Consider the following 13369-nt stretch of genomic DNA (forward strand, 5'->3'; position numbering starts at 1 on the left):
AAGGCATGAGGAAACAAGAACTAAGGTAGTTCAGCTGAGACCCTTTCGGGTGAGGACTCAGAAGATTTCAGTCAGAGGATTTGTGGAGTTGGTGATGTGAGGTTGGCTGTGGCTTGCTCTGCTTCTCTGATCTTTCAGCTTTCACCCCAATATCCGGCTCTGGATTTTTATTATAAGACCTTTTAAGATTGGTGTTATATGAAACAGTGATTTGCTATGTACCCCAGGCTAGCCTTGAATTTGCTGGGCCACCCTCCCTGCACTTTTCTATTTAGGCTGGAATCTAGGTCATCACTTCAGTTCTGGTCTCTGTAAGCTCAAGAGCTCAGTCTGGCCTGCTCACTGCTGCACCCTGGCCTTGCTCAGTCCTAAGCATTGTTGAAAGCCGGACTGTGCAGGCAGAGGTGTGTGGTTCAAGTTGATACAGAAGCCAAACAACCCTAAGGCGTCTTCTGCTGAGCAAACCTGGAACAAGGCACAGCTTTTAAACCTCAGAGTCCCCCGCACTGTTGAGGGAGGGGGTGTTCAGCAGAGAGATCTGCATTGTCCCGGGGCAGGGGGAGGGCTGTCCTCACTCTGTGCTCCACGCTGCCCTTTGTCGTGCAGAGCTTTATGTAAACAGGTTGTGTGATGACTGTTACCATGGGAAAGTGTCACAGGCCCGGTCCCAGAGGCTATGCATTTTCTGACAGATTCCATCTGGAGGTGACAGCCTCCATCTGTGGGCTTCTCAGCTGAAGATGTGGAGGATGGGAAGTGGAAAAAAAGAGACCACCTACGAAGGGAGAGTGTCCCTTAAAAGTAAATGCCTCCTGCAGAGTCTGCTGAAGGAAGGATGCACGAAGGTCCATGCATCATAGCTGGGTCTAGTGAGCCCTACTTATCAACACTACAGGCTGGGCGTGCACTTGACCGTGAGCTGAAGAGTGGAGGGTTTGCACAGACAGCCTGTGTGTGTGTGTATGTGTGTGTGTGTGTGTGTGTGTGTGTGTGTGTACATGTGCCTTCCTGTGTGTTCTGTGGTATGTCAACCTGCAGGACCCACTACATATCAGGTAAAGATGAGCAAGGCATAATCTCTGTCTCAAAAATGTTCCCATTTGATGGATGTTCTGAAACATCTTCCAAATAAGCCCTTCCCAGGGAAAGGCTGGCAGCTGGTGCTCAGGCTTCACTACCCCAGCTTGTCATGTTCAGGGTCCCCAGAGAAAGCATAGCAATTCCCCCACCCCAATTTGCCTCCTAAGCCTGGGGAAAGCACCTGCAGCTCTCTGTATTTTTTTTTTATCAAATTTTGTTGATGAGAGCTGATAAGTTCAGAACATGATTCTCCCTCCCAGTGAGTCTCCAGGAGATCTGTGCTGTGGACATCTGCATCTCCAAGGAGAGGTAACTGTTGGAATGACAGTGTCACGTGGGAACTGGCACAGGGTACCTGCCTTGGTCCTCGGTGGGTCCCAGCAACAGTTCTCTTCTCACTCTGCTGGAAACCCTGTGCTCCCCCTTGCCCTGAGGAAGCTGTAGTGGGACTCCTCAGTCACGCCTTACTCGGGCAGATGGAATGTGATTGGGCCCTGGGGGACTTCCGCCTAAGACCACATTGGCTGGCTTTTCCCTTCAGCTAACCTCTACATCCAGCGCCCAGCCCTGCCATTCCAGACCCTGACCTGCAGTGACCTGCTCCTCAGTGCTGACTTGACTCTCTACACCAACCCCTGACCAAGCCTTTTGAGATAAGGTTTCTCTGTGTAGCCCTGGGTGTCCTGGAACTCTCTCTGTAGACCAGATTAGCTTTGAACTCAGAGATCTGCCTGGCTCTGCTTCCCAGTGCTGGGATTAAAGGTGTGCACCACCATGTCTGGCTTGGTCTAGGTAACTCAGAATTCGTTATTGATCCTGTGCACTGCAGATCTTTATCAATATTCCTAGCCTTAGATGACAGGAGCACTCCCTTCTCTACTTGTGACCAATAAAAATGTCTCTAGACACTGCCAGACCTCTTCTGGATGTCAACGTCACCTCCCTGAGGAATACAAGACTGAGTCAAGACTGGTGGCCAGCGGGCTTCTCAGTTGGAGGCGGTCTCTCTCCTCTGGCTCCCCTGACTTCAGATCTTCATCCCTCTTGCTCCCTGCAGACACTAGCAAATGCCAAGGCCACCACCCGATGCTGTACTGGGACTTTGCTCTAGGTGTCACAGTTCCAGGCAGCAGGTACGGCTTATAAACACTAAGCATTCAGGTAGCTCGTCACTCTACCCATTTTACAGGGGTTCACCTACCGGAAGGCACAGAGTCCCTGACCTCAGATTCAAACTCACGAATGCTGGGTTTAAAGCCAGTTCTAACAATTGTATTTGAGCTGTCTCCCCCATCGTTTTCCTCCACCTCCAGAAAGCCGGGTAGTTCTCTCTTATTTGTGACCACCGTGTAGGCCCAGGAAGGGATCCCATTCCATGACTTATTTATTACTCTGGCCAGCTAGGGACCTCCAAGGCTCAAGCCTTCTTGGCCTGTCCCATAAGTGTCTCAGGTTTCTTCCAGGCAAGTGCAGTGGTCACTTCTAAGTGGCCCTGGGCTACTATTGTTCAGGCTTCCTCCAGAAAAGGTAGCCCACAGAGGACTCCCCAACACAGAACCTATCTCACTACACTTTTGGAAAAGGAGGCTCCATTCCCAGGTCCCCTACTCCCAATCCCATGGGAAGGCGGGAGGGCCCATGCTCTCTGAAGTGCTCGGAAATGGCTCCAGGAAAGGCAGGGTGTACAGGAACTATGACTGGAGGGGTGCAGCCTGACGGGCTGGTGGGATGTTCTCTGTGGCTCCAACAGGGTCCAGGAAGACGTGCTGTCCCCTGATAGCAATGGGCTCTCTTTGCCTCCCCAGACTTTTGTTCCCTTTGAACTGTGGGTTTTAAGTATAAAGATGCCTGTTTATAGCATTAAATTATGATGCTAACATTAATGACGCTAAGCCTGGTCTGGGCTTGAATCTCCGTTCTGAGAACTTAAGGCTGTAACCTTAGGACAGGGGCGTAACCTCCCTTGGCCTGATTCCCTATCTGTAAACCACAGGGTGTGGAGTCCGCTTGCTGTACTCTTGAGCAGATCAGGGATAATGTACAGGTGGAGACTGGCTCCCACAAGTGCTCTAGAAATGCACCCCACCGTAATGATCAGCAATGGGGTCACTTACTTATGATGGAACCCCTAAGTGTAGGGGTCATCCATTCAATTGTTGGTAGGTCACTGACCTGTGGCAAGCGATTCAACAGCAAGGTCAATGGGACAGCAGAGAGCTGGTGTGTCCATCATGGACATGAGCCTAGGGCTTGATGGAGTTGGATCCTACCAGCGGGGCAATGTGGGCATGTACCTAACCATTTGGTGATTCGACTTCCTCCAGCAAAATGACGGCAGCAGTGGAGCCGACCTTACAGGGTTGTCATGAGATTCACATGCTTCGATCCATGGTTGGTTATCTTCTTCTAGTGGCCCTCATCTTACAAGGTAGTTTATTTAAGGGGACTGTCTTTGTGCGACACTGGGCAGGCTCGCTGGGTAGAATGGATCACCCCACAAAGTAGATTTGTGTCATGGATGTATTGTTAACTCAATGACTACAGAGTTGTTTCTATAAACTTTGTGCCATCATCTGGCTGCCCAGAGTCTCGCCTGGACACAGAGCTCAGCTGCTGCCTCAAAGCCACATACTAGCTTCGCCAGAGGAGGCTCAGGGTCAAGCCAGGCCTGGACACATTTCCCAAGCATAGTGTTTTAATCTTGTGAGTTTCACAGCACCAAGGGTATGAGCATTTAACATCCATTATCTAATTGAAAGCCTACACCAGCCTTACGAGGTCAACTTTATTGCTATGGACATATGGTTTCTTGAATTCTGACGGCTAGCAAGACACTTTTCCAGACAGGTGTCAAATACTTACTGGTTAACTGCCTGTAAGTCTTACCTTGTCAGTCAGGCTGCTGTTGCAGGCCGGGTGTGCCAGGAGTAGTCGTACCAAGTCGGCGTTGCCTTGGTGACAGGCCAGCATGAGGGCCGACGATCCTTCATGGTCCTGCAGGTTGACATCCGCCTGGCAGTCAGCAGCGCTTGGACCATGTCCTCCCGATCGTGGCTAACTCCCAACATCAGTGCCGTCTGGCCTCCCTGCACAGAGTGACCGGCAAAGGCTGAAGCTGGGTGTGGCCAGCAAAACTTCTCGAGGAAAGGGCCATTGATCGGATCCTCCCTCTGCCTGTGGCATGGGACACATCCTTTTCTTTCTGGCTAACTTCTGCTTTCCCATGACTCCAGTCAAATCCTGTAACCTTTCCCAAGCGGTGCCGTGGGCTTCCCAGCACTTACTGATGGCATTTCAATTTCCCTTCATGCTTAGGGGCTAAGAAGTTGACAGCAGAGACTGTTCTTATTTTTTTGATTTTACCTTTTGTAGTACAGAGGATTAACTTCAGGGTCCCACACATGCTAGACAGGTGCTCTGCTACTGGGTTCCCCCTAGGGACCATTGTTTTTGTGCCAGTCTCCCCGAGGCCTGGCACCAAATATGTGATGGAATGTGTTGGAGTGGGAAGGCTGTGGCTTCAGCGGCCGGAGCCGCCTTTCCCTGGGAAGCCTCAGTCTGCTCAGTGCCCCCTGGGTTTTGTTGAATGATACCTGGAACCCTCTCATTTGCAGACCTGTGTTTGCAGGCCCCACATCGTTCCTAACCCCTGACCAGTGACAGGGTGGTTATCTTTTGTATCCTCATGGTCCCCAGTGGACACAGCAATGGGTTAGACTCAGAGAACCAACCCAAGTTCTGTCTCTGCTCTTTAATGGGTGATGATGCCGGATTCTCGTTTCCCTAAATCTTGGCTTTCCTTGGCTTGAAAATTAATCTTACAATTATTTTTCCTGCCGGGCGGTGGTGGTGCACGCCTTTAATCCCAGTACTCGGGAGGTAGAAGCAGGTGGATCTCTGTGAGTTCAGGCCAGACAGGACAGGCAGGGCTACACAGAGAAACCCTGTCTCAAAAACAAAACAAAACAAAAATTTTTTCCCGTGTGCCTTATGTGGCTCTTGTGGAAATCAAATGAGATAGAGAGTATAAATACAGTAACATGAATGGTAATTTTTCTGATTATAAAGTGACAATTATTTCTTATTTACATAGGTCTGCTACATGTTCCTATATTTTCTTACAGCCTTCTCCTATGACTTACTGTATTGTGTCAGCTCTTTTTGGGTTTGAAGATCAGGCTTGTCTCTCCAATGGAATATCAGGTTGGTAAGAATAAGGCAAGGTCTATGCCTTCTCTCCCTCCAGAGCCCACTGGCTCTAGGGCAGTGGTTCTCAACCTCCTCAATGCTATGGCCCTTTAATACAGTTCCTCATGTTGTGGTGACCCCCGACCACATAATTATTTCTGTTGCTACTTCATAACTGTAATTTTGTTACTGTTATGAATCATACTAGAAATATCTGTGTTTTCCAATGGTCTTAGGCAACCCCTGTGTAAGGGTCACTTGACCTTAAAGGGGTGGCGACCCAGAGGTTGAGAGCTGCTGCTCTAAATCATGTCGTTCATGTCAAAAGCACTGAGGACATATTGCTAGTATAGTTTCAGTAACTACATAAGAAAGGGATTTGCAGTCAGAAATTTCCTGGCCCTGCCCCTCAGCGCTTGTGTGGACTAGACACGTGCAAGTTCATCTCTGCACCCCTGCCTCCTGAAGCCGTACAGAGACCCAAGGGCGGAGCAAGTTAGTAAGTATCTGTTGTCATTATCTCTAAGAGGGTTAGGGACCATACGCAGCAGTTGTTCAGCAGGTGAGTAGGAGTAACTAAGTGCTTTGAGTCCCCACTTCTCTGGAACCCTGGCAGATCTTTCCCAGTTTGCCTTTGAGAGGGTGATTGCTCAGCCTCGAGGTAATGGTTGCTCACTAGATTAACTAGTCCTGGGGTTTCCTCTCCCTCACCATGATGAAAGTCAGGTGAGACGGCAGACAGCCCTCCTGAGACCCTGGGGCTCCTCCTCCTTACCTTCCTTCTGGTTTAGATTAATACAACTTAGTTTAGTTCAGTAGTTGGTCATTTCCAGTGTGGCACTGTACACCAGGCCCTGCAGCAACCTTGGAGATGTGCATATGTATCCCTCAGAGACTCCCAGCTCACTCCCATCCTGCTGGGCATGGCCACCCCTCTCCAGAGTCCCAGGGGAGCCAAGGAGAACAGCTACAGCTGTGGATCCCAGCTTTTTCTTGGTGACCTGGACAAGACTCAGACCCTCCTAGAACCCATTGCACCTCAGAAAAGAGGAGGGACTGGCTTTGATCATGGTGAGCATCCCCTTTTCCTATTTAAAAACAAACCAACATGCTTGTTAGGATAATACTAGTTAAAATAAAAATACTGTATAGAGTCTTCTAGAATAGGAGTTGAATGTGGGTGAGAATCCTTTGAAAACCAGAAAGTGAGTTACAAATACCTGTGTGCTGCCATCAGCAGGAAGTTATCAGACAACAGCAACATTTTCCAAATGATGCTTCCGTGTGTGTGCGTGCGTGCGTGTGTGCAAGTTGTGCATGCAGGTGTATGACAGTCAGGCTCTACAAATGTCCTCTTCTTTCTTTGCTGGCAGCCAGCAGCTTCAGAAATCTCCCTGTCTCTGCCGCCCACAGACCCGGGGTTACAGATGTGGGCAGATCCACACCTGCCTTTTTAATAGGAGTATGGGGATCCAAATGCTTGCGCAGCAAATGTCCTAACCACTGAACTCTCTCCTGAATCCCTGAAAGCTCTTGGATGAGGTATGCAAAGTGACTTTGTAGCCACCCAGGGTACTGTCGGCAATTTTGGAGAGTGCAGAAGAGCGGAGCTCAACACAAATATTTACATTTTTTAGTTTAGTATTTTATGTGTATATGTGTATATTTGCCTGCATGTATGTCTGGAATAATCTTTTTGTACACTGTAAAGATGCCATTCTGACTAGTCTAATAAAAAGCTGACTAGCCAATAGCTAGGCAGGATTTCTAGGCACAGAGGATGCTGGGAAGAAGGGCAGCGTCGCAGTCAGGCACAGAGGAAGCAGGAAAGCAGCATGGGCAGCAGTACAGAGTAAAGGTGATAGAGCCAGGAGGCAGAAAGTAAATGAATAGAAATGAGTTCATTTAAATTATAAGAGCTTGTCAGGCAGTGGTGGCACATAGCTTTAATCCCAGTACTTGGGAGGCAGAGGCAGGCTGATCTCTGTGAGTTCGAAGCCAGCCTGGACTACAGAGTGAGTTCCAGGACAGGTTCCAAAGCTACACAGAGAAACCCTGTCTCAAAAAAACAAAATAAAATAAAATAAAATAAAATAAAATAAATTATAAGAGCCAGTAGGACAAGCCTAAGCTATAGGCAGAGCTTTCATAATTAATAATAAGTTTCCATGTTGTGATTAGGGAGCTGGCTGGTAGGCCAGAAAAATTCGACTACATGTCTGTGCCCAAGGAGGTCAGAAGAAGGCATCAGATCCCCTGGAACTGGAATTACAGACAGTTGTGAACAGTCAAGTGAGTGCTGGGAATCGAACCTGGGTCCTCTGGAAGAGCAGCCAGGGCTCTTAACCACTGAACCACATATCCAGTCCCCAGATGAGCTTTTAAAGTATGTTTACACAGCAAACAGCTTTTGAAGAGGCGGTATCTCCTAAGACAGGTCAGGCTTGCTTGTTGCCTATTATAAAAGATTCAGGCTCTCCAAATTCAGGGTTTCTCTCCTATAATACAGCTGCTATGGCTTGCTAACAAGTGGCCTTGTGGGTTAAGGGTTGGCTACCTAGCCTCTCCCCTTCCTTCCTTCCTTCCTTCCTCTCTCCTCGCTTTTTCTCTCAGCAAGAGGCAGCAGATTCCTCTATCGTGAATTTCTGCCACGACATCCTGTCTCACTGCGGGCAAAAAGGCAACAGGACTAAGCGGTCGGAGACGGGCGCCTCTGAAATCAGGAGACAGACCTTTCCTTTGTGTAAGTCCCTGGGAATGACCCAGACCCTCAAACATAGAAGGCAAGCCCCCACTGCCACTAACTACAGCCTTTCGTTAGAAGTGACTGTCCTCAGGTGTCACTCACTCTGGTTGGGGGGAGGGATTAAGGAAAGACAGGAGTAGTTTGAGACCTGGCGACTTTAAGAACCAAAGAAGCATGTCAGCTATATTGCTCAGTTCCAGCAGAATTCTACAGTAACCTTGTGGGTGAGAAGAGGCCTGGGAGGCAGGGATCCTCATAGCCCCTGAGAGTGAGGGACTGGTGACAGTTCCTGCCTATCCTGCTCTCCACACTCTCCCCCCCCCCCACTCCACCCCCGCCCGTCTAATGGAGATGTGTGACTTCATTAAAATGGCTTTAGGGAGATGGCTGAGAGATGGCTCAGTGACTAAGAGTATGTGTTGCTCAGACATAGGACATGAATTTGGTTTCCAGCACCCATGTGGGGCAGCTCATAACCACCTGTAAATCCAATTCCTAGGGGATCTGACACCTCTGGCCTCCACAGGCACCTGCATATACCTGGTAGACACACACACACACACACACACACACAAATAATAAAATAGCTCAGTGTGGTGGCGCACGCCTTTATCCCCACTTTCGAGGCAGAGGCAGGCAGATCTCTGAGTTCGAGGCCAGCCTGGTCTATAGAGCAAGTTCCAAGGCAGCCAGGGCTACACACAGAAACCCTGTCTCAAAATAACAACAACAAAATCATTTTGTAAAAGGCTTTACAGAGGAGATAATCGGCAATAACTCTAAAGTACTGATCTTCCTAAATGTGTCCTGGGTCAAGCTCTGGTGAGTCACAGAGGTGAGAGGCTGCAGCAGCCAGACAACAAAGTCCTTCCCAAGAGGCTGACATTAGGAATTTGGTTGGAAAAGTTAAGTCCAGGTGGAATTTTCCCTGTTTTAGTTTGGAACAGAAACTAGATGACTCAGTGAACCCTGAGCCAACCTGTCTAGGTCCCAAGAGTCTTTAAGGAAAATCAAATATTGGGGTTTTGGACAGATGCCATCTGATGGCCCCAGCATTTTGGAGGGGAAAACACTCATGGATCTAAATGGAACCCATCACACTGGCAGAATAAAACTAGAAGGTGTCACGTTTGTCGAGAAGCAGAGATCAAGTGCCCTCCACCTACCTGAGTTGCTTGGATGTTTACATTCCCTTCTCGCAAGAGCTTCCAGACCACGGCCATGTCTTCTTTCGTCTCCGCAGAAGCCAAGGGAGTGATCATCACAGCCGTGTAGCCAGCCTTGTTCTGATGATCCACGTTGCAGACACCTACAAGGGAAGGTATGGGTGCTGGAACAGCCTGGGCTGGAGCCAGACTGCACTTCAACAGTTCAACAGGACACTGCTGGCTAGCTAAACACCACTGACTAGTGTTTCCATGGTAAAGTCACTGGCTTACATTTTCAGCAGCCATTTGAACAGGCGAATTTTCTTTCCTTCCTTCCTTCCTTTCTTCCTTTCTTCCTTCCTTCCTTCCTTCCTTCCTCCCTCCCTCCCTCCCCTTCTTTCTTTCTTTCTTTCTTTCTTTCTTTCTTTCTTTCTTTCTTTCTTTCTTTCTTTCTTTTTCTTTCTTTCTTTCTTTCTTTTTCTTCTCTTTTCAGAGCTGAGGACCGAATCCAGGGCCTGAGCTAAATCCCCAACCCCCTTTTTTTTAATTAAAATTTTTTTTCATTTTACATACCATCCCCAGTTCACCTTCCCTCCCCTTTTCCGATGCCCCCCCCCATCCCATCCCCATCCACTCCTCAGAGGGGTTAAGGCCTCCCTTGGGTAGTCAACAAAGTCTGGCCTACCAAGTTGAGTCAGGGCCTAGCCCCTCCCCGCTACATCAAGGCTGAGCAAGGTATCCCACCATAGAGGATGGGCTCCAAAAAGCCAAGAACTGGCTAGTTTTCTCTACAGGTGTTCTGAGGATCCCCGGCAAGGAAGGACCACCAAGGGCCAGAGACAGACAAAGGGTCAATGACAATGACTTTATTTCGAAAACCTGGGCATGACACACGGTCTTCCTAGATGAGGACCTTCAAAGCCAGAGAGGTCACGTAAACTATCCATATGATGGAGGAGGTTCGGCCAGGATTTGGGCGGCCTGGCACCAGATCCCATCCCTCTTCCAACCATACCACACTCACAGGTGTGCCCACAGGCTCAGTCTTGCTAGCTCATCTTGTGTGGAGCTCAGAATGGCGGTCAAGCCTGTAGGGCCTGCCCAAGGGCTCACGTCCCGTGTTCCAGGGGCATGAAAATAACACAGGACAAACAGAACATCTTTGAGGGAGAGAAAGGACTTGCTAATTCTTGTACTGGAACAATGGAGAACATGCCTTTCATGATAAACTAAGATATATTTTTTAAAGATTTATTTATTTATTATGTATACAGCATGTATGACTGCAGGCCAGAAGAGGCACCAGATCTTCTTACAGATGGTTGTGAGCCACATGTGGTTGCTGGGAATTGAACTCAGGACCTCTGGAAGAACAGTCAGTGCTCTTAACCTTTGAGCCATCTCCCCAGCCCAAACTAAGATATTTTTAAGATGAGGTGGTAAATGATAATTTAGAAGAAACTCCTGAGCCGCAGCCCCAGGGGTATGCTTTCATGTTCTTCTGCATCAAAGAGGCACATAGACTGAGACCCGGGGTCCAAATGACCCCAATGCCAGGACAGTTTTGGGTGGAAATTCAAAGCTGTTGCTCATTGCAGAAAGTTCTGTGGCTGAGGCAAAATTAAACCTGTCTCATTAGATCAGGACAGCACAGCCTGCTGTGTCCTCCTCCGCTAAGCGGGAAAGATAATGGGACCTACCTTTTAGGACTATCCCAAAATTTATGGTTACTATAAGTAAATCACCAAGAGCAGCACATAGTAAATACCGGAGACCACTAGCAGCCATTGTTATTACCATTCAGAATGACACTTGTGTAGATTTGGATATTTTTTGCAACAAATCTGGCTTATGAAAAATATGTGAATTAGGGCTACCTATAAGTTCTGTGAAAGAAAAAAAAATTGCTTCATCTCACTACTCAAAGAATATTTCTGAAGTGTGCCATTGGAACACAGACACCAGCAGACACAGAAACCGAATCTGGCTCATCAGCAAGTTTTCTTCCTGAGTCCCCAATCATTGTCATGATCAGGCAGATGACAGAGGCTGGGTGACAGCTCTGTTCATCACAACTATGACCTGATAAAGAAGTGGGTGCCTTGGGCCAGCGAGGTGGCTCAGTAGGTAAAAAGGCCCTTGCCACCAACCTGACAACCTGAGTTCAATCCCTAGGTCCTACACAGAAGAAGAAGAAGAAGAAGAAGAAGGAGGAGGAGGAGGAGGAGGAGGAGAAGGAGAAGGAGAAGGAGAAGGAGAAGAAGTAGAAGAAAGAGGAGGAGAAGGAGAAAGAGGAGGAGAAGAAAGAGGAGGAGGAGGAGAAGGAGAAGGAGAAGGAGAAGAGAACTAACTCTCACAAGTTGTCCTCTGACCTCTGTCTACATGTACACTGTGGCCCATGGGTCCCTACCTGCATAAATATAATTCAGAAAAGAAGTGGATACCTGTGTTGCCTTCTTAATATATTTTACTGTTACCCCTGACTGTTTTATATTTGCTTTAAGAAGTGCAAATGCCCCAGGTTACCAGCTTTCTTGTATCTCTTTAGAAACATAACTTATAGCACAGTAGAGTGATGTCTCTCCCCTCTCCAGAGCACAGAAGGAGGCTGAGGACCCATATTCTTACAGCGGCTGCTTTTGAACAATGCCCAAGAGCAAGTCAATCATTCATGGAGGAGAGAGAGGGGGAGGCTCTCAACTGAGCATGCTTCCACTCAACGAGCCACAGTGGCATTCAGGCAAAATAAAGCATACATTACTAAAAGTGGCCTATGGAGGGTATTGCTTGGCTCCTTCCTCAACAATGACTCACTTAGTCATGTACTTTCTGAATGTGTCATAACTGCCCTCTGAAGGGAGCCCAGATTTTGGAGTGTGACAGCTCTGTCATCGACACCTCTTTCACGGATGCTGAAGAATGACACATTCAGTTCATTCTCCCCAGCAGGCCTTCCGACTCTTTGCTTATATTTATTCAGCTGCTTCGGTGTTGTGGAATAATTTTCTTTTTGTACACTGCAAAGATGTGTCTTTGCCATGGCACCTTCTGATTGGTTTAATAAAAAGCTAGATGGCCATTAGCTAGGCAGGAGGTATAGGTGGAAGAGCTGGACAGAGAGGGCACTGGGAAGGAAAAGGGCGGAGAGGCCAGCCAGATGCACAAAATCGGGTAGAGGTAAAAGCCACATGGTAGCACATAGATTAATAAAAACATGGGTTAATTAAAGTTATCAGAGTTAGGAATCGCCAGGCAGTGGTGGTGCAGCTGAGCAGTGATGGCGCACGCCTTTAATCCCAGCACTCGGGAGGCAGAGGCAGGTGGATCTCTATGAGTTTGAGGCCAGCCTGGGCTACAAAGTGAGTTCCAGGAAAGGCTTCAAAGCTACACAGAGAAACTCTGCCTCAAAAAAAAAAAAAAAAAAAAAAAAAAAAAAAGGAGCTGGCTGGTGGGACAGAAAAAGCCTGACTACATATGGTGCCCAACATCTAGCCATCCTGGTGTCTGTGGTCTCTCGGGAAGACTCAGTGCTAGCAGCATACAGAGGTGCACCTTTTTTAAGAGGCACTGCTACTGAGCTCTTGAATGGGGTTTATGAGCAGCAGGCAGCTTGCTATTTGGTGGCATGAGACTAGGTAGAAATGCCTACAGCAGCATGGACCCAGGAACTTCCCAGAGCTGAGGTAGTACCTCTGCCATGGCTAGGCTCTCAGGAAATTGGAGCCAGCTGCTAGCCACCATGAGCTAAGCTGCATGGTGGTTTAAGATTTTGCTCATGCAGACAGAAAAGACCTTTAAACAGGTTACAGTGAGTTTAACAATGTTTGTAGGCTTAAGAAATAAAAGAAAAAGGGTATAGACAGTCATAAAAATAAGTAAATAAATGAAATAATAGTTTAAAAATAATAGAGTAAAATCTTTAAGGAAAGATTATATCCTCCTTTTTTCCTTCAGAAAAAGATCTTTGAATCTAACTCTTTTGTTTAGCTTTTTTCCTGACCATGACTGATAACAACTTGTAACCAACCCCCCTAAATGATGACAACATCTATAACCCATGGAATGACCAAAAGCCATCCACCCCACCTGTTAGAAATGTGGGTATTGTGTTCTCTAGACTGCTTCCTGTTGTCCAGGGGTGCTGGCATCTTTAGGAGACCCTGGGAAAATTGGGATAATGGTCAAGTATAAAGTAATAAAAAGAAAA

The 13369-nt window shown here is 47.8% G+C and overlaps 1 protein-coding gene across 1 annotated transcript in view; it reads right to left on the minus strand.

Moving 5' to 3' along the window:
• Positions 1-13369, minus strand: part of Kank4 (KN motif and ankyrin repeat domains 4) — a 75621-nt gene that overhangs the window by 3724 nt on the left and 58528 nt on the right. Inside the window, 3 exon segments of the mRNA XM_028870279.2 lie at positions 3967-4100; positions 4103-4166; positions 9181-9323. Of these exon segments, the coding sequence (XP_028726112.1) occupies positions 3967-4100; positions 4103-4166; positions 9181-9323 (341 nt within the window).

This window comes from Peromyscus leucopus, chromosome 2, assembly GCF_004664715.2.
Source record: "Peromyscus leucopus breed LL Stock chromosome 2, UCI_PerLeu_2.1, whole genome shotgun sequence".
Lineage (NCBI taxonomy): Eukaryota > Metazoa > Chordata > Mammalia > Rodentia > Cricetidae > Peromyscus > Peromyscus leucopus.